At 47.1% G+C, this 23,314-nt stretch overlaps 1 protein-coding gene across 1 annotated transcript in view; it reads right to left on the reverse strand.

Moving 5' to 3' along the window:
- pamr1b (peptidase domain containing associated with muscle regeneration 1b) overlaps nucleotides 1-23,314 on the reverse strand; it is a 103,537-nt gene that overhangs the window by 60,797 nt on the left and 19,426 nt on the right. Inside the window, exons 4-6 of the mRNA XM_069895726.1 lie at nucleotides 13,910-14,024; nucleotides 8,427-8,644; nucleotides 6,466-6,573 (exon numbers count right to left, since the gene is read on the reverse strand). Coding sequence (XP_069751827.1) covers nucleotides 6,466-6,573; nucleotides 8,427-8,644; nucleotides 13,910-14,024 — 441 coding nt within the window. The remainder of the gene's footprint in view (nucleotides 1-6,465; nucleotides 6,574-8,426; nucleotides 8,645-13,909; nucleotides 14,025-23,314) is intronic.

The following is a 23,314-nucleotide window of genomic DNA, read 5'->3' on the forward strand; positions in this document are numbered from 1 at the left end:
TTAGGTTTAGACTGGAGTTTATTTGGATTTAATAAGTTACTGAAATGCAGCTGCTAAATAATGTTTAGAATTAGATTGTAATCCAGACCAAAAGAAACCTAAAGTTCATTAGTTCTGTAAAAAAAAAGCCTTTTTATTTTTTTTAAATTTAGACATGCATCCCGGTAACAGGCCATTTTGGCCCACGAGCCCGTGTCAGCCAATTACCCCCAATCAACCTCTGACCCCGGTACGTTTCGAACAGTGGGAGGAAACCAGAGTCCCCAGAGGAAACCCACGCAGACGCAGGGAGAACCTAAAAACTCCTTGTACACAGCGCGGGATTCGAACCCCGGTCTCGATTGCTGGCACTGTAACGGCATTGCGCTAACCGCTACACCAACTGGGCCGCCCACAAAAGTTCAATTTCAAAGATACAAAGAGTCCCTTCTCTTTCTTTAGGATAAAAATGAACTCAATTCATGCTCCAAATGTTTCACTCAGGGGCCAGGAACCAGTTATTGGGTTCGATCCTAACTTTTGGTCCTGACTGCAAGAAATTTACACGATTTCCCTGTGGCCCTGTGGGTCTCCTCCGGTTTCCTCCCAATTCTCAAAGATGTGCAGGTTGGTTGGTTAATTGGCCATTGTAATTATCCCCCAATGGGGAGGAGAGCAGTGGAATCTGGGAAGAGATGATGGGAATATGGGGAAAATACATTGGATTAGTGCAAGGTTAATATAACGACAAGTGCTGGTTTCAAACCTTGGCCTTGCACCTGGCCGCTAGTGTGACATTTACCAACCTCCTCGGGGCTTGGCTTTCCTTCGCCATCCCTCCCTCCGCTGCTCAAACCACACAGCTTAGCTGAGCCAACTCTCATGGAACCAGTGAGCATGGGGCAGGGCTCAGTGATAACAACCAAGGAGCTTCGTCAGTATCAGACCAAACTGAAGCAGGTAGTTCCAAGGAATAAACTGCCGCAGAAGCTGGAAATCCAAAATAAAACAGGAAAAAAGCTGGAAATGTTCAGCAGCCTAGCCTTCAGTGACCAGTGGAGTTCTGTAGGGATCTGTTATGGGAATCCTGCTCCTTGTGAATTTTGTAAATGACTTAGACGAAGGAGTGGAAGGATGGGTCAGTAAGTTTGCAGATGACACAAAGGTTGGAGGTGTTGTGGATGGTGTAGAAGGTTGTCATAGGTGACAACAGGAATATGAACAGAATGCTGAGTTTGATGGAAAAGTGGCAGATGGAGTTTAATCTGGAGAAGTATGAAGTGATGCAGTTTAGAAGGTCAAACCTTAAGGTGGAGTAATTGTTTAATGGCAGATTCTTAACATTGAGGAAGAAATTGGCCCCATATCCATAGATCTCTCAAGCTTGCCACACAATATCGGGTGTTAGGGTAGTTAAGAAATCCTATGGTATAGTGGCTTTCATTAGTCAGGGGATTGAGTTCAAGAATATTGCAGTTCAGGGACCGTGTTAGGGAACTAGAGCTGCAGCTCGATGACCTCAGGCTGGTTAGGGAAACAGAGGAAGTCATAGACAGGAGTTACAGCCAGGTGGTCACGCCAGGGCCACGGGAGGATGAAAGGTGGGTAACTGTTAGGAGAGGGACAAAAAAACGTAAGGTGCCAGAGATGAGCCCTGTGAATGTAACCCTTAGCAATAAGTACGCCTCTTTGAGCACTGTTGAGGGGGACATCAAGGTTGGGGGGAGCAACAGTGGCTGTGCCTCTGGCACGAGGTCGGCCCCTGTAGCTCAGAAAGGGAGGGAAAGGAAGAGGAGGGCAATTGTGGTAGGAGACTCCATAGTTAAGAGGACGGATAGGGGATTCTGCGGACGCAGCAAGGAGAACCGGATGGTGGTTTGCCTCCCTGGTGCCAGGGTCTGGGATGTTGCTGCTCGTGTCCCGGATATCCTAAAGTGGGAGGGACAGGAGCCAGAGGTCGTGGTACATGTAGGTACCAATGACATAGGGAGAAATAGAGAGGAGGTCCTAAAAAGTGAGTACAGGCAGTTAGGTAGGGAGTTAAAAAGAAGGACCGCAAAGGGGGTAATCTCTGGATTACTCCCTGTGCCACGTGACAGTGTGAATAGAAATAGAATGAGGTGGAGGATTAACACGTGGCTGAAGGGGTGGAGTAAGGGGCAGGGTTTTAAGTTTCTGGATAACTGGGACCTTTTTTGGGGGAGATGTGACCTGTACAGTAAGGATGGGTTACACTTAAATCCCAGGGGGACCAAAATCCTGGCAGAGGTATTTGCTAGGGCTACTCAGGATCCTTTAAACTAGAATGGTTGGGGGGAGGGAACAAAATAGTACAGAGCAGTAAGGAGAAGGTTAGAATGCAAACAAAGAAAGTTTGTAGTAAGTATTTGAATATGGATGGGCAGGTGATAGAGAAGGGAAATGCTCTGGAAGAAGATGAAGGGCAATTGGCAGGAAAAGTAAATAATGTTCTTAAAGATGAGGGAAAACAGGGATTAAAAATTGGGAAATCTCTGAAATTCATATATTTTAATGCCAGGAGTATTGTAAAAAAGGTGGATGAGCTGAAGGTGTGGATTGATACTTGGAAGTATGATGTGGTAGCGATTAGTGAGACATGGTTGCAGGAGGGATGTGATTGGCAACTGAATATCCCTGGGTTTCGTTGTTTTAGGTGTGATAGAGTCGGAGGGGCAAGAGGAGGTGGGGTTGCATTGCTTGTCAGGGAAAATATTACAGCGGTGCCTAGGAAGGATAGATTAGAGGGCACATCCATGGAGGCAATTTGGGTGGAACTGAGGAGTAGGAAAGGAGAGGTTACACTTGTAGGGGTGTATTATAGACCACCCGGAGGGGACCGAGACCTAGAGGAGCAAATCTGTAGGGAGATAGTAGATATTTGTGATAAGCACAGGGTTGTAATTATGGGAGATTTTAATTTTCCACATATAGATAGGGAAACACATTCTGTGAAAGGACTGGATGGGTTAGAGTTTGTGAAATGTGTGCAAGATAGTTTTTTACAACAATATGTAGAGGTGCCAACCAGAGAAGGAGCAGTGTTAGATCTACTGTTGGCAAATGGGATGGGTCAAGTGACAGAGGTTAGTGTTGGCGAACATTTCGGGTCCAGTGATCATAATGCCATCAGCTTCAATGTCATTATGGAAAGAGAGAAGTCGGGGCCAAGGGTTGAGGTTTTTGATTGGGGAAAAGCTAGATTTGAGGAGATGTGAAAGGACTTGCAGGGTGTGGATTGGGACAATTTGTTTTATGGGCAGGATGTAGTAGAGAGATGGAAGTCTTTTAAAGATCAGATTTTGAGAGTGCAAAAGCTTTATGTTCCTGTTAGGTTAAAAGGAGGGGCAAAAGGTTTGAGAGAGCCGTGGTTTTCAAGGAATATTGGAAACTTGGTTCGAAGAAAAAGGGAGGCATACATTAGATATAAGAAGCATGGAGTTAAGGGGATGTTTGAAAGATACATTGAATGTAAGAGGAATCTTAAGAGAGGAATTAGGAAAGGTAAAAGAAGGTACGAGGAAACTATGGCAAGCAGGGTGAAAACTAATCCAAAAGAGTTCTACAAATATGTTAATGGTAAAAGGAAAGCTAGAGACAAAATTGGTCCCTTAGAGAATCAGAGCGGAAAACTGTGTGTGGAGCCTAGAGAAATGGGGGAGATATTGAACAGTTTCTTTTCTTCGGTATTCACTAAGGAGAAGGATATTGGGAGATGTGAGATAAAAAAAGCAGATTGGGTAAATATGGGGAATATAGAGATTACAAAAGATGTAGTTTTAGGGCTTTTGAAGAATATAAAGGTGGATAAGTCTCCGGGACCAGACGGGATCTTCCCCAGGACATTGAGAGAAGTGAAGGAGGAAATAGCAGATGCTCTGGCGGTAATTTTCCAAATGTCATTAGATATGGGGATAGTGCCGGAGGATTGGCGCATTGCGCATGTGGTTCCGTTATTTAAAAAGGGTTCAAGGAGGAAGCCTGGCAACTATCGGCCTGTAAGTTTGACGTCTGTGGTAGGTAAATTAATGGAGAAAATTCTTAGAGATAGTACTTATAAACATCTGGATAGACAGGGTCTGATCAGGAGCACTCAACATGGATTTGTGGGAGGAAGGTCATGTTTGACAAATCTGATTGAATTTTTTGAAGAGGTGACTAGGAATGTGGATGAGGGTAGCGCAATGGAAGTTGTCTATATGGACTTCAGTAAGGCCTTCGATAAGGTACCACATGGAAGGTTAGTTAAGAAGGTGCAGTCTTTAGGTATAAATTTTGAGATAGTCAAATGGATTGAACATTGGCTGAAAGGGAGAGGCCAGAGAGTGGTAGTGGATAATTGTCTGTCAGGTTGGAGGCCGGTGACCAGTGTTGTGCCTCAAGGATCTGTATTGGGCTCATTGTTGTTCGTTATATACATTAATGATCTAGATGATGGGGTGGTAAATTGGATTAGTAAATATGTAGACGATACTAAGATAGGTGGAATAGTTGATAATGAAGAAGGTTTTCAAGGATTGCAGAGGGATTTGGGCTACTTAGAAAAGTGGGCTGAAAAATGGCAGATGGAATTTAATGCTGATAAGTGTGAGGTGCTTCATTTTGGTAAGAAGAATCAGAATAGGACATACGTGGTAAATGGGAGAGCATTGATGAATACAGAAGAGCAGAAAGATTTAGGAGTAACGGTACATCGTTCCCTGAAGGTAGAAACTCACGTGAATAGGGTGGTGAAGAAGGCTTTTAGTATGCTGGCCTTTATCAATCATTGCATGGAATATAGGAGTTGGGAGGTGATGTTGAGAATGTATAAGACGTTGGTGCGGCCTAATTTGGAGTTCTGTGTGCAGTTCTGGTCGCCTAATTATAGGAAGGACATAAACAGAGTGGAGAGAGTGCAGGGAAGGTTTACCAGAATGTTACCTGGGTTTAAGCATCTAGAGTATAGGGAGAGATTGGACAGATTAGGTCTTTATTCTTTGGAGCGTAGAAGGTTGAGAGGGGATTTGATAGAAGTATTTAAGATTATGAAAGGGATAGACAGAGTGGATGTGGATAGACTATTTCCGTTAAGAGGAGGAAAGATTAAAACAAGAGGACATGAGTTAAGAATTAAGGGGCAGAGGTTTAGAGGTAACATGAGGGGGAACTTCTTTACTCAGAGAGTGGTTGACGTGTGGAATGAGCTTCCGGGAGAAATAGTGGCGTCGGAGTCAATTGTATTATTTAAGAAAAGGTTGGACAGGTATATGGATGAGAAGAAGATGGAGGGTTATGGGCATTGTGCAGGGAGGTGGGACTAGAGAGGGGTGTTTGGTTCGGTGCGGACTAGAAGGGCCTAATGGCCTGTTTCCGTGCTGTAAATTGTTATGTTATGTTAAAGATTTAAAGGTATGAAACACTGGTGAAGCCACAGTTAGAATATTGTGCTCGGTTCTGGTCGCCTCATTACTGGCAGGATGTGGAAGCTATGGAGAGGGTACAGAGGAGATTTACCAGGATGTTGTCTGGATTGGAGAATGTGTCTTATGGGGCAAAGTTAACAGAGCTAGGGCTTTTCCTTTTGGAGTGAAGTAGGATAAGAGGTGACTTATTTGAGGTCTACAAGATTCGGAGAGGTGTAAATGAGGTGGACAGCCAATGCCTTTTTCCTAGAACAGAAGTAAAAAAATACCAGAGGACATCCACGTGAGGTGAAGGGAGGAACGTCAGGGGTAAGTTTAGGTTTTTTTTGTTACAAGGCGGGTGCCTGAAATGCATTACCAGGGCTGGTAAAATAGGAACATCCTATAATTACAGCGCCAGTGGCCAGGGTACAAATCCAGCACTGTCTGTAATGAGTTTGCATGCTCTTCCTGTGACCTGCATGAGTTTTCTCCTGGTTCTCCAGCTTTATCCCACCCTCCAAAAGCATAAAGGTTGTAGATGAAATTCATGGCACCTGTTTCAATGGCCAGAATCGGCTTCCTCCACGTTGCAAATAAAATGTAGAATATTTAGAATTGAAAAGGTAGGCACATGGATGCAAAAGAAAAATAGAGGGTTATGGGTGTGAGATAGGAAAGGTTTAGACTGTTGGGTAGGTTAATATAGGTTGGCACAACATTGAGAGCCAAAGGGCCTGTACTGTCCTGTAATGTTCTATGTTCTACTTATTTCTCTTCTCATTGACCTTCTGTAGGTGACCAGCCTTTACGCCAGAACAAATTTGAATCATTATGAAGAGAATGAACACAACTATTTTAGAGGGATCTGGGCCAAATGCAGGCAGGTGGAACTCGTGTGGGTGGGACATTTTGGTCAGTGTCAGCAAGTTGGACTGAAGGGTCTGTTTCCACATTTTATGACTCTATGTCCCATTTCCTCCAAATATTTCCATGCGTTCAGGCTTCAAGAATGGATGAGGATTGTGAATAGGATGGTATGAAGTACCTACACACTAAAACTGGCACAAATTGTAATACTCACTGTTTTCACAGCGTTTTCCAGTATACCCAGCGAGGCAGGCACATTCGTACCCAGCTGGTCCGAGCTGGAGGCACATCCCATCGTGCAAGCAGGGAGAGGAGGAACACGCTGAAAAATGGCAAGAGGCATAGTCAAGGTCTTCTGTTTCCAGCCGCTCTTGGCCAGTGCTCCTCAGTTAGAATTCAGGACTGCAGTATTCCGCACTAAGACCTCCTGGCCCCACTTCCTAACCCCTCACTATTTCCAATCCCTGTACTATCAGCCAGCTCCAGGAAACCTCAGCACATCTGCTGTCACCACTTCCCCCTTGGACACACTCGGGCCAGTCTCTCCTTTCCATGATCACCTCCAATACCCTGCTTTGGAATTATTACCGCAGCGGTGCAGTGAGCAGAGCAGTTCCCTTTCTGCAGTGTCGAAGGGGTCAGTGATTCAAGCTGGGTATTTATCTTTATTTTTTATTTAGACATACAGAATGGCAATAGACCTATGAACCTAATTACATCCATTTGACCTCCAACCCCCATATGTTTTGAAGGGTGGGAGGAAAATGGAGGAAACCCATGCAGGCATCGGGAGAACGTATAAACTCTTTACAGACAGTGTGCGATTCGAACCCCGGTTCCAGACCCAGCTACACGAACCGTCCCGCCCGGATATAATTGTGCAGCTAGCTTTGAGCCTCATTGGCTAACTTTGAGCATCGTAGGGTACTCTGAATTGCAGGCGAGATTTAATTTAAGCATTATAAACCTAACTTTAAGTCTCATATTCTAACTTTCATTATTGCAGACAAGCTTTAAACATCACAGACTAAGCACTTCAGGCTAGAGAAGCATTACAGGCTATATTTGACCAACACGGACTAGCTTAAGCTGGTCTTTAAACAACACAGGCTACCGTTAAGAAGCACAGGCTTCAGCTTGATACAGCACAAACCTGTTACAAGAGGCACTGGTAAATTTTGTTCGGATCTCAGCTTCCGTTTAGGCACAGTGGTGGGCAGTTGGTTGGACATGACAGAGGTTAAACTAATCCTGCAAAATAAGCCTGTTTTCAGGGATCAGGCCTGGTCTTATACTCTGCCTGTGCAAGGTAAAAGCACTGCTGGGAATGATCAGACAGAGGTTTAATACTGTAACGCTAAAGTACCTCTCCTCAGATCTCCTTTCAATGTCTCCCCTCTCATCTTAGCCTGCGTTCTCTCGTTTATTCCCCTGCCGTGACTACCCATGCTCCTCACCCTTCTAACTCCAGCGCTCCATCCAGGCATCTCTTCTGCACTCTCTCTTTGATAATGCATGAATCCTTTAGTGTGGAGATAGGTGGCACAGTTCGCATGACACTACTACATCGCGAGCGACCCAGGTTCGAATCTGCCACTGTCTGCAAGGAGTTTGCACGTTCTCCCTGTGACCTCCGTGGGTTTCCTCCGACTGCTCCTGTTTCCTCCATCATCCAAAAACAATGGTAGGTTGATTGAACAGCTGGGGGTATATGGATAGCATGGTCTCGTGGGCTGGAAGGGACTGTTACCGAGCTGTATCTCTAAATAAAATAAAGATAAATCCCGTGCAGTGTGGTCTGTGCACGTTGTTCTGTGCAGCGTGACATCCCCAACCCTGTCTGATGACAATAGGAATGTTCCAGAAACCGAACACAATGCTTTGCTTGTGAGGAAGGTTCTCGCCTCCTATAGGGAGCCTGAGGAGGCCCACCCATCACCCCACGACCTCTGGAAGTCACAGGATGCAGTGGTCCTCCACCCGAGGGCGGGCTGCTGAGGACAGGTATCGACAAACTGAGAGAGACCCCATGAATGAGGACCAAGGAAGGGAGAGAGGCTAAATGGAGGAGAGTAGAGAGGAAGAAAGGGCATTGAGGGATGAGCAAGAAAGGTGCACACATGAACTGTCAGTGAAAGGACCTGGTGAACATTGACTGGGAACCAGATGACATACCATCAACTTCCTCAAACGTGGCATAAAATCCATCGAAGCTTTTATACCCATCAGATACAAACAGAAGGTGCAACAGGTTCCTTGTGCTTCGGACTGGAGCAGGCCGCTCGTTTCCACAGAATTTGCCAATGACCCTGGAGTCGATGTTGTCGCCATCTCGGACTTCAACATAGTCATATTGACACATGTAATCGAACTCCAGGCTGAGCATGGAGAACCTGGAGCAGAGGAGGTCGTACACTGAGCTGCAGACACCTGAGCACCTCACCCTCCACACAACCCGCCGGGGTTCACACCCTCCACAACAGCCACGGGGGTCTGCACCCTCCACACCACCCACTGGGGTCTGCACCCTCCATAACACCCATGGGGGCCCACATCCTCCACACCACTGCATGGATCCACACCTGCCACACCACCTATGGGGGTCTGCACCCTCCATAGCACCCATAGGGGTCCATACCCTCCACACAACCGCAAGGGATGGCATCCACCACACTACCTTTCGAAGTCTGCACCCTCCACACCACCCTTGGGGGATGGTACCCTCAACACCACCCACAGGGGTCAGCACCCACCACACCACCCATGGGAGTCTGCACCAGTGAGGGTCCACACCCAACACACCACCCACAGGGGTCCACACCCTCCACACCACCCACTGGGGTCCGCACCCTCCATCCCACCCACGGGAGTCCACACCCTCCATCCCACCCACGGGAGTCCACACCCTCCATCCCACCCACGGGGATCCACACTCTCCACATCACCCATGGGGGTCCACAATCTCCATACCAACCACAGAGGTCCGCACCTTCCATTCCACCCGTGGGGGTCCACACCCTCCATAACACCCATGGGGGTCCACAATCTCCATACCAACCACAGAGGTCCGCACCTTCCATTCCACCCGCAGGGGTCTGCACCTTTCATTCCACCCGCGGGATTCTGCACCCTCCACACTACCCACATGGGTCTGCACCCTCCACACCACCCGGGGAGGTCTGCACCTTCCACACCACCCATCAGGGTCTGCACCCTCCACACCCTCCATTCCACCTGCAGGGATCCGCATCCTCCATAACACCCATGGGGGTCTGCACCCTCCACACACCTGCAGGGGTCCGCACCCTCCATACCACCTATGGGTGTCTGCACCTTCCACACCACCCTCAGGGGTCTACATCCTGGATCTGCACCCTCCATTCCACCCGCAGGGGTCCACACCCTCCATAACAGCTGTGAGTATCCACACTCTCCACACCACCCGCCAGGGTCCGCACCCTCCACACCACCCATGGGGGTCCACACCCTCCACATCACCTGCGGGGGTCCACACCCTCCATATCATCTGCAGGGGTCCACACCCTCCATAACACCTGTGGGGGTCCGCACCCTCCCCTCCAGCCGTGGGGGTCTGCACCCTCCATACCACCCACGATTGACCACACCCTTTATACCACCCATGGAGGTCACCACCCTCCACATCACCCGAGTGCAACACCGCCCTCCATACCACCTGCAGGGTACACTCCCTCCACACTACATGTCTTACCCCTTCCTCCATACATCCCAATACAGGAATCCTTTTCTCCACACCCTCCCTCCACCCCTCAATTTCACCCTCCGCACAAGGACCCCTCCCTTCCCACCTCCCATGAGGGACCCCTCCCTCCCTGCTTCCCATGAGGGACTTCTCCCTCCAAGCCACCTCATGAGGAACCCCTCCCTCTACAGGTAGGAAATCCCTCAAAGACAGATACTACATCCAGAAATTGGAAAGTTATTCTGACGAACATGAGTCTGTGTGAGACAGGGAGAGGAGATTCTAGCAGACATGTGTCTGGGTGAGACAGGAAGAGGTGATTCTGATGGACCACTAGCCTTCTGAGATGGGAGAGGCAATTGTATCAGATGTATGTCCAAGTGAGATGGGAGAAGGAGATCCTGAAGGATGCATCCATGTTAGACAGTGGAAGATAATCCTGACAGACATGTGTCCATGTGAGATGGGGAGAGGTGATTCTAATAGATGTGGGAGGAAGGTGGGGTTGAGATTAGGGCTGAAGGAAGTTACAGAGGCAGGAAGAGCAGGGCTGCAGGGACTGGTGTAAGAATAGTAAACTCAGGCAACTAAGAACAAAGATGTCTAAACTTTCTGGTTAAAAAAAATCACAAAATGGTGGAGAAGTTCAGCAGGTCAAACAGTGTCCTTTATGTAGCAAAGATAAAATACATAACCAACGTTTCAGGCCTGAACCCTTCATCAAGGTACGAGAGAATGCCGACAGGCATCCGAACAAAAGGGTAGGTGGGGGGGGGAGGGGACAAAGGCAGGAGATGATGGGTGGATGAGGGGAGGGAGGGGAGGAATGGCTGGGTGGAGAAGGGGGAAGGGGGTAAGAAATAGAACGGCAGGAAAGGGGGAGGGGAAAGACAAGGCGAGCAAGTTTAGCAAAAAGCCTTCCCCCTTACCCACCCAGCCATTCTTCCACCCCCTTGTTGCTGCTGTCCCCTCCCTCCTCTCTCCATCTATCATCTCCTGCCTTTGCCACCACACCGTTCCACCCCCACTTTTGCTCGGACACCTGCCGACATTTTCTCTAACCTTGATGAAGGGCTCAGGCCGAAACAGTGATTATGTATCTTTCCCTTTGCTACATAAAGGACCCTGTTTGACCTGCTGAGCTTCTCCAGCATTTTGTGATTTTTACTTCAACCACGGTTTCTACAGAATTTCGTGATTTATTTCTAAAAACTTTCTAGAGTCACTTTCTTATTCCTGGCAAAAAGGCAACATTCATTTCAAACAGGAGATGGCACCAAAGCACCAACCATTACCTCATGATGTTCTTTATCAGACCATATGGCCAGGCAGATTCAGCGTATTAGCACACAAAAACAGCAGCATGTCTGTCAGTCCAAACTGGACATGTAGGAGACAAACCACAACAGTGTACGTCTATACTCCAGAGGGGTGTGGCACTAGTTGAACAGTAGATTAGTCAAAACACACAGAATGGCCGGAGGAACTTGTAGGAGGTAAAGGTAAACTGCCAACGTTTCGGGCCTGAGCCAAAAAAAAACTGGAAGGCCTCTGAATAAAGACCTGTGACCGCAGGGGATGATCCACCTGTGCCCACACCTCCTCCTTCACCACCATTCGGGGCCCCAAACAGTCCTTCCAAGTGAAGCAACACTTCACTTGTGAATTTGCAGGGGTCGTCTACTGCATCCGGTACTCCTGTTGTGGTCTCCTCTACATCGGAGAGATTCGACACAGGCTGGGAGATCACTTTATTGAACACCTTGGCTCTCTCTGCTGCAATAGCGTGGATCTCCCAGTGGCCACAAAGTGTGAGTAAATGGGATTTGGGTAGATAGGGATTCAGTGATCAGCATGGACTCGTTGGGCTGAAAGGGCTGTTTCTGTACGTATGACTACGTTACTGTCAAGTCATGAGATCAGCCCTGGTTCAGTAAGGAGTGCAGAAGGAAATGCTGGGAATGCCTAATGATGAATACACCCCCACCCCAGTAAAGCTACAACACAGGACCTGGTGTGTGAGCAGAACAAGCAAAGGCTCAGTGACCACTCAGCCAGTGGGTCCGACTGCTACTGTGGTCCTGCTGCTGCTGCCTGTGAACGGTGGGGAACAACTGAACAACACAGAGGGAGGAAGTTCTAAGAATATCTCCAGACATATCCCTGGCAGGGCCCAGAATACTTACTTGTCACAAAATACCTAGCACAGCGAGAAGGGTTCTTCTGCAAACTGACCAACAGGGTAACTCTAACATTCGTACAGCTGCGTAAAGAACACAATACTTCTTTCCCCCAAACCTGCTCACCCTTTCTTTCCCTTCCCCCTTCCCTGTCTTTCCAGTTCTTCTGCCCACCCAGTTATCCCTCCTCCCCCCATTACTGCTGTCCCCTCCCTCCTTTCTCCACCTCTCATCTGCCTTTGCCACAACCCTACCACCCCCCCCCCCACTCCTTTGTTCCAAGGCATTTTCTCGTACCTTGATGAAGGGCTCAAGCACGAAACGTTATGTATCTTTGCTACATAAAGGACACAGTTTGACCTGCTGAGCTTCTCCAGCGTTTTGTGTTTTTACAATTTACAGAGTGTATGATTACAGTGAAAAGGGAATATTAACACCCACTGTTGTGGGGCTCATTCAAGAGCCCGATGGGTGCGGAGAGGAAATTGTCTTAAAGGCTGTTGGTGCATGATTTCACACTTCTCGCTGACAGGAAGCGGGCACTGATTTCACACTTCTCACTGATAGATCCTGCAGGGTGCTGGCTGCCTTTCCCAGTGAGTGAAAAGACTGAATCATTCCCAGCCAGAATTGCTGTGATTGATCCATGTCAAGTCACTGCCATTGCTAAAACCAGGTGAAGTCACCCAACGACTGGGAACCAGCAGAGCCCCTGGGCAATGAAAGGTGTCCCGGTTGCAGCGTCGAACAACGACTCTCCTGCACCAAACTGTTCCAGAATAGTTACAATCTGGCACCGCCCAATATCAGAGGATAAATCCCATCTAATTACCGTGTGGTCAGCTCTCAATCACCAGCAATGGAAAGTGTCTTCAACAGTTCTGTCAATCAGCATGCCCCTTCCATTAACATGCTCGCTGAGCGTGGTTTGGGTTTTGTGTCAACCACTGGGCTCCAGACCTCAATCACAATCCTCGTCCTAATAAGAGCTGATTCACAGAGGTGAGAGTGGTTGTCCTCGACATGAAGGCAGCGTCTGTGTGAACCTCACAGAGCAACTGCCCCACCGAACCATCATCCTTCCATCAGGTAATAATGATAATGAGTTTATTGTCATACACATTGTAGCACATGCACCGAAATTCTGACTCGGGTATATGCGCTAACGTTTGCACTCTGTTCACTTCCACTCGTCAATCCTCAGCGAGTGAAACAGCCCAGGGCGCCCTGAATTCAGATGTGAACAGTATCAGTGCACAGCTGGTCAGTGGCAAGTAACAGTCACAGGGGAGGGAAGCAGAAAATATCTCCAACAGAAGTCTTTCAATAGAGTCACCATCAACATCCTGGGGTAATCATGATCGAAGAAGTGACCTTGTCACATCAATATTGTGGCTCCTAGAATAGGTGAGTGGTTGGGTAGGGTGAACAGGTGGGAGGGCAAAATGGTCAGGTGTACGAATGATCAGGAGGGGCAAATGGTTGGGAGGGGCGAATGGTCAGGAGGGGTGAATGGTTGGGAGCGAATGGTTGGAGGGGTGAATGGTCAGGAAGAGAGAATGGTTATAAAGAGAAGGGTGAACCATGAGGAAGGAATGGATGAGCCAATGGGAAGGGCCGCAGTGGTTCAAGAAGGTGGCTCACCTCCATCTTCTCAGGTGAGTGGCAGAGCCAGGCTACGTCAAGGACCAAACTCCTTGCCAAAACTCAGCCTCCAAAGGAGGAGTCCGACGCTTCTTATGACAAACCCATCCTACCTTAATTCAATTGCAAAATTGGGATTCACTGTCACCGTCCATTCACAGTGAGAGTTGCCAGGATATCCTTCCAGTACAATAAATCCTCTTGAAGCATTTATTACAGCCCCACATTCTGAAAACAGAAAAAAGCCACATCAAGATAGAGCTTAAGCCATATATTTCCCTCCTGCAAACTGAGAAACACCTAAATTACAATCACAATTTCCATTTATGTCACAGTTCAGAATTTTTATTGTATAATTATGATTTAGTCTTTAATTAGAATTTGATTTCTTCAAAGTGATTGAATATTTACTATGCCTTGGATGAAATAACAAAAATTGCTTCTGTGTCCGCTCCGTAACTTGCAAATGCACAAAGGCACCAAATGAGCAGTGGTGGTAATTAGGATGTACAGGTGCTCCCCTACTTATGATAGCCCGGCGTACGATTTGTCAGAGTTACAATGGTTAAAATCTGTTGTTTCAATTTTGAATTCCGCTCTGTTCCCGTGATTGAAATGTGCGGTACGCTACTTTCTCGCAATGCTGGGTGATGGCAGCCATCACGCAAGAGTATTGTTCCGCATGCGCTCTTGTGGTGCTGACTCAACCACGCTCGCAGTCTCTGAAGTGACCACGCGAACGAGTGTACTGTAAACAGCCCATTACATCTACTAAAAGCCCATGTGTGTCTTCTGCTTCTGGTGAGAAGAGAAAGAGGAGAGCGATTAATCTGGAGTTGAAACTCAAGTCACTTGCTCAGCATGAAGGCAGCAAATAGACTACACCAATTAAACCATCAACAAGGGTCGAGGGCCCAGTGCATTCTACGAGCTGTTCTCAAACATCATCAGAAGAGAGTGACATTAATGACCCTGTCACTTTAGTGTCCCCACCATTCTCACCTTCGAGCAATTAATTTTAGGTCAATGCTTCAAACATTCTTCGTGGCCAGTGTGCCTTCAGCTGTGTATGTTAATCGTTTTCTCAGTGTGGAAGAAAGGTATTCAAAATTTAATTTTAAAAAATGGTAGGTGACCTCTGATGGGGTTTGCCAGAACGTAACCCCATCGTAAGTTGAGGAGCACCTATAATGAGAGTTTATAGCCAGGCCCGTAAGAACAATGTGCAGATGCACTGAAATTCTTTCTTCCTGCAGCCACACACTAACTAGAACAATACAAGTTACATTCCCATAATAGACCAAGGCAGAAAAAGAGAAATAAATAAATATTCACAGTTGCAGTTGGTGCAAAAATCAGTAGTGGAAGGAATATATGGCCTCCATTTCCACCAAACTTCACTGACCATGTGCCCAAGGACCATTCAGGCAGAGGCTGCTGTCACAGCCAAGTATAGGCCAACTTCAGTCGGGTATAATGTGAATCTGAGGTACAAAGCAATAAACTGGATCCACCTACAGTTAACTCCCACCATGTGTCTTTCTGCACCGACCTGCAGTTGGGCAAAATGGTAAGCATAGGAATGATGGGCAGAAGGACTTGCTTCTGAGTAGTATGACTGAATCTATGTCTGCCCCAGCAGCCAAACACATCACCCTGCCCCACCACCAACGTCATGATTGGACCTTTAAACCCAGTTCCCACTTTGAAGTTAGAGGTTCATCCCTCACGATGATTTTTTTTAGTCTTCTTGGTGCTCAATATCATCTTTGACATGTTTGGGCTCTGGTGAGAGTGTTATTACTGCCCCAACACAAGGGAGTGATGTTCAATGGTTTACAGTCATGCTTGGCTGCGGTGGAAGATGGTGGATGTACGCCTTAAACCAATAATCTAACTCATCCATCCTACTCATCTTACCCTTGACTTTCCCTTCCCATTGGCTCATCCATTCCTTCCTCATGGTTCACCCTTCTCTTTACAACCGTTCTCTCTTCCTGACCATTCACCCCTCCCAACCATTCGCCCCCCAACCATTCACCCCTCCCGGCCATTCACCCCTTTGATCATTTTCCCCTCCTGATCATTCACCCCTCCCAAATATTCACCCCTCCAGATTGTTCACCCCTCCAGACCATTTGCCCCTCCCTTTTTGACGTTCACTCTTCCCAACCATTCCCTTCCCAACCACTTGTCCCTCCTGACCATTTACCCCTCCTTACCATTCAGCCCTCCCAACCATTCACCCCTCCCAAATGGTTTCCCCTCCTGACCTTTCGCCCCACCCCTCCCAACCATTCCCCCATCCCGACCGTTTGTCCCTCCCAATCGTTCGCCCCTCCCTTCCTGACCGTTCGCCCCCTCCCTTCTCAACTGTTTGCCCCTCTTGACCATTCACTCCTGCTGACCATTCACCCCTCCTGACCATTTGCCCCTCCTGACCATTCACCCCTCCCAATTATTCACCCCTCCTGATTGTTCATCCCTCCAGACTATTTTCCCCTCCCTTCTCGACGTTCACTCTTCCCAACCATTCCCTTCCCAACCACTTGTCCCTCCTGACCATTCACCCCTCCTTACCATTCAGCCCTCCTGACCATTCACCCCTCCCAAATGGTTTCCCCTCCTGACGTTTTGCCCCCACCCCTCCCAACCATTCCCCCATCCTGACCGTTTGTCCCTCCCAATCGTTCGCCCCTCCCTTCCTGACTGTTTGCCCCTCCCTTCACAACTGTTTGCCCCTCTTGACCATTCACCCCTCCTGACCATTCACCCCTCCTGATCATTTGCCCCTCCTGACCGTTCACCCCTCCTGACCATTCACTCCCTCAATCGTTTGCCCCTCCTGAACATTCACCCCTCTCGATCATTTGCCCCTCCAAATTGTTCCCCCCTGACCATTTGCTCCTCCCTTCTTGACGTTCACCCTTCCCAACTGTTCCCTTCCCAACCGCTTGCCCCTGCTGACTGTTCACCCCTCCCAACCATTCCCCCAACTGTTCCCGCCTCACAACCATTCATCCATCCCAATTATTTGCCCCTCCCTACTGTTTTCCCCTCCCAACCTTTCTCCCCTCCCCTCCCAAACATTTGCCCATCCTGACCTTTCACCCCTCCCATCCATACGCCCCTCCCAATCATTTGCCCCTCCCTTCCCAGCCATTTGCCTCTCCCGACCAGTCACCCCTCCCAACCATTCTCCCCTCCCTTCCAAGTGTTCACCCTCCCCTTACCTCATCCTTCTCACTATTATGCGCTCCCTTTCTTACATTCTCTCCAGCCTACACACCCATTTCCCTATGTCCCTCCACCTCTACCCTCATATCCCAAATCTCATTTCCTTGTTTCAATATTTCTTGCACTTGCTTAGATTTTGAGTCGTTTGTCAGCTGTTTCTACTTTAGAAATGTCACGTCATGACCCCATTAGCTCTCTGCTTTGCGCAATTATTTTTCATCAGTACTTTTCCTGGAAAACTCGACTGAAGGAAGACAAGTGATTGATCACCGAAGTGACAGAAATCGTTTGCCAAATCTAAGGGAGACCAAATTAAACAACACTGTGGTTACTAGGGACAAATACACCCAAGCACTGTTGCTGGGATAAAAAAAAGTTTACGCTTGGTTAGAGAGGAAACGTTTTTGAAGAGGGAGAATATCCTCACTCATGGGCTTGTAAATCTTTCTTTGGCCCCAAAGCCGTGGATGCTCAGTCACCAAGTATTTTCAAGCCTGTGTTTGATAAGTTTTTGACATGAGGAATTCAAGGAATGTGGGGGAAAGGGTAGGAAAGGGAAAGACGTTTAACAGGAAAGTCTGCAGATGCTGGGGTTGTAGTGCAATACACAAATACGTTAGATAAACTCGACATGTCGTGCACATGTCACATAGGGTGAGCAACATTTCAAGCCCGAGCCTTTCATTAAGGAATGAGCAAAAATGTAAGCAGACCCCTGAATGAAAAGGTGGGGGGGAGGGGGGAAAGGAGGGATAAAGAGGGCAGGGAGAAAAGCATGGCCCAATTGGCAAGAGGTCATAGGTGGATAAGGGTGGCGTGATAATATGTATATACTGCTCTGTGAGTGAGTGACTAGCCAGCCCACTGATGATCGATCCCCAGTAACTCCTCCCCTTGTGACCTGGCCATAAAGGTCAACCTCCCTACCCCCTTCCATTCATTCGAGCACATGGAGTCAGGCCAGCTACATATCGTTCCTAACTCAGTCTTTGGAGTCATTGATAGGTGGGAGGGCAGAAGGGAAAAAAGCTGAGGGGCGTTCTCTGAATGGAGAGGGAAAGAGGCGGAAAGCTGGAGGAAAGGAAATAGAGGGATATGAAAAGAAAGAGAGAGAAACCTAGCAGAAACCAGAGAAGTCAATGTTAATATCATCTGGTTGAAGAGTGTCCAGACCTAATAGGTGTGGTTCCTCCAATTTGCAGGCTCCTTTGGTTTGGCAGTGTCCAAGGCCATGGATGGACATGTTGACATAGGGGGGTGGGGTCCGAAATTGGCCAATGGGAGGCCCCTGCAGTTGCAACAGCCTGAGTGAAGCCGCTCAATGAAGCGATTGCCCAGTTGTGTCCAATCTCTCCGATGTAGAGGAGGCCTCGACAGGAGGACTGGATGCAGAAGATTACTGTTTGGGACGCCAAATGGTGCTGAGGGAGGAAACGTGGGTGCAAGCATAGCATTTCCTGCAGTCATAGCACGGTTAGTGGGAAAGGCTGAGAGGATGAGGGAGTCCCAGGACGGAGTAGTAGCTGCAGAAAGCGGTGATGGTTAGATGTTTCTGGTGGTAGGATCATGTTGTAGGTGGCAGAAGTTGCGGAGAATAATATGTTGGATGTGGAGGGCGGTTGGGTGAAAGGTGAGGGCAAGGGGAACCCCAACATTGTTGCGTCTAGGGGCTGGGGCAGGTGTTTGGAAAATAGAGGGCTTGAGGGTAAGGGCTGAGCTGACTTTACTGGATGTCACTGCATGCCCCACTCATTCCCTTCACTTGGTCTCGAATGGGGGAGGGTTTAAAGGAGCAGCTGCACTTGGCATTTGATAATAGTCATCTCACCAATGGTAGGGGAGATAAAATACCACGATAGAGAGCGCAAAGTACCAGTTTTATGCTGGTGAATGCAGTTGGCGGGTGATCTAAGAGGCATGGATCCAGAGCAACACGGAATGCTGCATGAACTCAGTTGGTCAGGCATCATCCGCAGACGGCAATAGACAGTCAATGTTTTGGGCTGAAAGACCTTCAAGTCGTCACCTTTATTTTGTCGTTCATTTCATAACTACTAATGCAATGCTCAGTCACAACAAGATAGCGTTTCTCCAAGTCCATGGAGCAGATATATTAAGTCATAATACAATAAAAAAATCCAAGATATACTAGTACCCGTATGGTCTAGGAATTGAGGAGCCTGATGGCTTGATGGGGGAGGGGGGGGAAAACTGTTGCACATTCTGGACACGTGAGCCCAAATGCTGCGGTCCCTCCTTCCTGATGACAGAAGGGAGAAAAGTTTACGTGAGGCGTACGTGGAGTCCTTCACAATGTTATTTGCCTTCCGCCTGCATCGTTTGTTGTAGACGTCCGTCATGGTAGGAAGAGAGATCCCAATAATCTTCTCTGCTGACTCCACTCTCCTTTGCAAGGTCTTATGGCCTGAGGTGGTACAGCTTCCAAACCAGGCGGTGAAGCAATTTCTCAGGATATTCTCGATACATCCTCTGTAGAGTGTAGTGATGGTGGGAGATGGACTTTCCTCGTCTTCGCAGGAAGTACTGCTGGGCTTCCTTGGCAACGGAGCTGGTGTTGAGGGACCAGGTAAGATTGTCCACCAAGAAGACAGTCTGAAGGCAGAAGGATGAAGACTGACCGTTGCCCATGTTTCGGGCCTGTTATGTTTGCAACCTGTTGCTTTCCATGGATGTTGGCCGTCCCGCTGAGTCCCTCCAGCATTGTGTGTGGCTCCAGTTTCCTGGCACCTCCAGCCTTCTTCACCTCGTGGATGTGGAGTACCAGCTTTTGCAGGGGAAATGGGGGTTTAAAGTTCATGAGGACACAGGGCCACGGTTTAATGTGAAAGGGTGAGAATGTGAATCAGCAGGGAAACGATTTCTCCTCGCTTTCAAAATCAGCACATCTTTTGGCCAAGATGCTGGTGAGTGTCAAAGAAGATTAAACGTTTAATTAGAAATGAATGTGGTGTGGGCAGAAAAATAGTTTAAACATTGGTAGAGGGAGGGGAGAAACAGGTTAACTTTCAGGAGATAGCAGCTCAGTCACAATAAACAAGGGTAAGGAGAAGGTGGGTAATGCCTTAAGTGGGGGAATTACAAACTGTGTACTAGTTTAATCAACGGGAGATTCAGAAGGGTGGCACAGTTAGCACAGCGGTTAGCACAACACCTCTGCAGCACCAGAGACCTGGGTTTGAATCCAGCACTGTCTGTAAGGAGTTTGTACACTTTCCTCATGTCTGCATCAGTTTCCTCCAGGTGATCCAGTCTCGTCCCACCCTCCAAAAACGTGCGTGGGTTGTTAGTTAAATGGTGTATTTGGGTGAATGGGCTCATGGGCCAGAAGGGCTGCACCTCTAAAGTTAAAAAAAATTGATTTAAAATATTAAATAGAATATCAGATTAACCAGTGAGGGGAGGGGGAGGGGCTCTTGTGTCATTCAGTGTGGGCACTTCTCTGTGCATGTTGCTGTAAACAGACTGAGTGAACAGAACAAAGGAGTTGAAAGCAGACCCAAGGTTAACTTGAGGGGTGAGTGGGTAGTGACATCGAAGTGACATCAGTGGTCTGTGAGGAGTGAAGTAAGTGGTCAAGAGCAGACCATTCCATCTCTCAGTGTCTGATCTCGAGCTTTGCTTGATGTGAGAAGCGAGAAACGTGATCCACAACGTATTCAATCATGGAAGTAGGTTTCCTCTTCTGCCAGAGAGTAGGAATGACGTGCTCAGCACTTTAAACTTGGGGAGAGAGCCTCGAGAGTCAAGAGATCATAAAAATGTCATTGGAGCGTAGAAGGTTGAGAGGGGATTTGATGGAGGTATTTAAAATTATGATAGAGTAGATGTGAATAGGCTCTTTCCCCTGAGGGTAGGGGAGATTGGAACAAGGGGTCATAAGTTAAGGGTTAGGGGGCAAAACTTTAGGAGTAATATAAGAGGATGCTTCTTCACTCAGAAAGTGGTGGCTGAGTGGAATGATCTACTGGAAGAAGTAGTTGCAGCAGGGTCAATTCTGTCATTTAAGAGGAGGTTAGATGAGTACATGGATGTGAGGGGGTTGGAGGGATATGGGCAGGGAGTGGGTAGGTGGAACTAGTGAAGTTTCACATAAATCGGTGCGGATTAGAAGGGCTGATATGGCCTGTGTCTGTACTGTAAATTGTTATATGGTTATATATTGCTGGGTCAAAGACAGGGGTGTACAAACATCAGCATCAAGAGGAATTGGACACAAACCCAGAGGGAAATGTACAGCGAGACATCAGAATACTAAAAGCCCACTGAAAATTAGCATGGGGGGGGGGGGGGAGTCACGTGATGGAGTAGTGGCCGGACGGTGAACTCCAGCCCTCTCCAGAAAAGTCGGGAAAAACAAAGGAAAACACAAAGGCACAGAAATAAAAGTTAAAGAAAAGTGAGTATAAAGGTGGAAAGAAGATGGCGACAAAAAAAGAAAAATTGAAATCAACGGTAAGAAGAGAGGAAGAGAAGACAACGGAGGAAGAAGGAGAAGGCCTTACCTGTTCGAAGAGGCCCGCGGTGGAGAGAGAAACCCGCTCCCTCAGGTCGGTAGAAATTGGACTACAAAAATGGCTTGCTGAGCCGAGTAAAAGTGCGCAACCGCGCATGCAAAAAAACACACCGACGGGAGGGGTGACCAGCTGGGGAGTCGATCTCCACAGCCGGCAACGACAGCTGCAGAACACCTGCAGCAAGAAGAGACCACAGAAGACAATGGAAACAAGAAAGAAGAGAAGAAAAGGGCAACAAAGAAACAACAGATGGCCAACCCAGAGGAAGAAGAAGAGGAAGTGTACAGTGAAATAGAAGAAGAAGGGAAAGGCAAGATAAAGGATATACTTTCTCTTATTAAAGGATACATGGAGTCATTTAAAGAATGGCAAACACAGGAATTTAATGATTTAAGAAGAAGAATAAACAACACAGAAGAGAAAATGAATAAAATAGATATGACCTTAACAGAAATGGGAAAGAAAATGGACAAGATGGAAGAGCGGGCAGTAGCAGCAGAAATGGAGGTAGAGGACTTAAAAAAGAAATTAGAGGAATCTAATAAAAAAGCGATAGAGACACAAGAACTGTTAGCTGAAAAAATAGATAAAATGGAAAATTATAACAGAAGAAATAACATAAAGATAGTGGGCCTTAAGGAAGATGAAGAAGGCAAGAATATGAGGGAGTTTATAAAAGATTGGATCCCTAGGATCCTAGGATGTCCAGAACTACAGCAAGAAATGGAAATAGAAAGGGCACATAGAGCATTGGCCTCTAAACCACAACCACAACAAAAACCAAGATCTATTTTAGTAAAATTCCTAAGATATACTACAAGAGAAAAGGTACTGGAGAAGACAATGGAAAAAGTAAGAGAGGGCAACAAGCCACTGGAGTATAAAGGGGAAAAAATCTTCATTTACCCAGATATAAGTTTTGAACTCCTAAAGAAGAGAAAGGAGTTCAATACAGCAAAGGCGATTTTATGGAAGAAAGGGTATAAATTTATACTAAAGCATCCAGCTGTATTGAAAATATTTATTCCAGGACAACAAAACAGACTATTCTCGGATCCAGAAGAAGCACGAAAATTTGCAGAACAATTACAAAGTAGACTGAGGGATGAAGACGTGTAATGAGAGTAAAAATGATCACGAATGATATGTATGTGGGTAAAGAGGTATAAGAGTGTATAGGTATAATGTGCATACGTGAATGTATCTGTACTTAGAGGAAAATATAGATAGTATAGACAAGAATTAATAAGGGAAGGTAATGGAATAGAGAGAATAAGGAGGGAATTAAAAGAGTGACCTTTGTTACATATGAAAAGTGAAATCTTTTCTGGGGGGGCTGGGTGGGGGGGAATAGCGGTCACTGCAAAATCAGTTGACGCTTGCGAGTGAATTCGCAAACCCAAATGGAGAGGGGAGATGTGGTTGTCCGACAAGGGATAAAGGACAACTCAGGAGGGGAAGGGGAGATTGGGGCTAAAGAAGGTATAAATAGGAGAATAAGGAAAATGTTTGATGTTTTAGGAATGTTGTCTTATAAAGGGTTTAAAATAAGAAAACAGAAATGGAAAAGGAGGAAAGGTAATGATGGAAAAACGGAAAGGGAAGATAAACAAAGTATAAAATGGCTACGTTGAACTATATGACTAAATATTAATGGAATACATTAAAAGGAAGAAACTACTAAATTTACTGAAAAAAGAAAAAATTGATATAGCATTTGTCCAAGAAACACACTTAACTGAATTG

This window comes from Narcine bancroftii, chromosome 1 (genome assembly GCF_036971445.1).
Source record: "Narcine bancroftii isolate sNarBan1 chromosome 1, sNarBan1.hap1, whole genome shotgun sequence".
In the NCBI taxonomy this organism is placed as follows: domain Eukaryota; kingdom Metazoa; phylum Chordata; class Chondrichthyes; order Torpediniformes; family Narcinidae; genus Narcine; species Narcine bancroftii.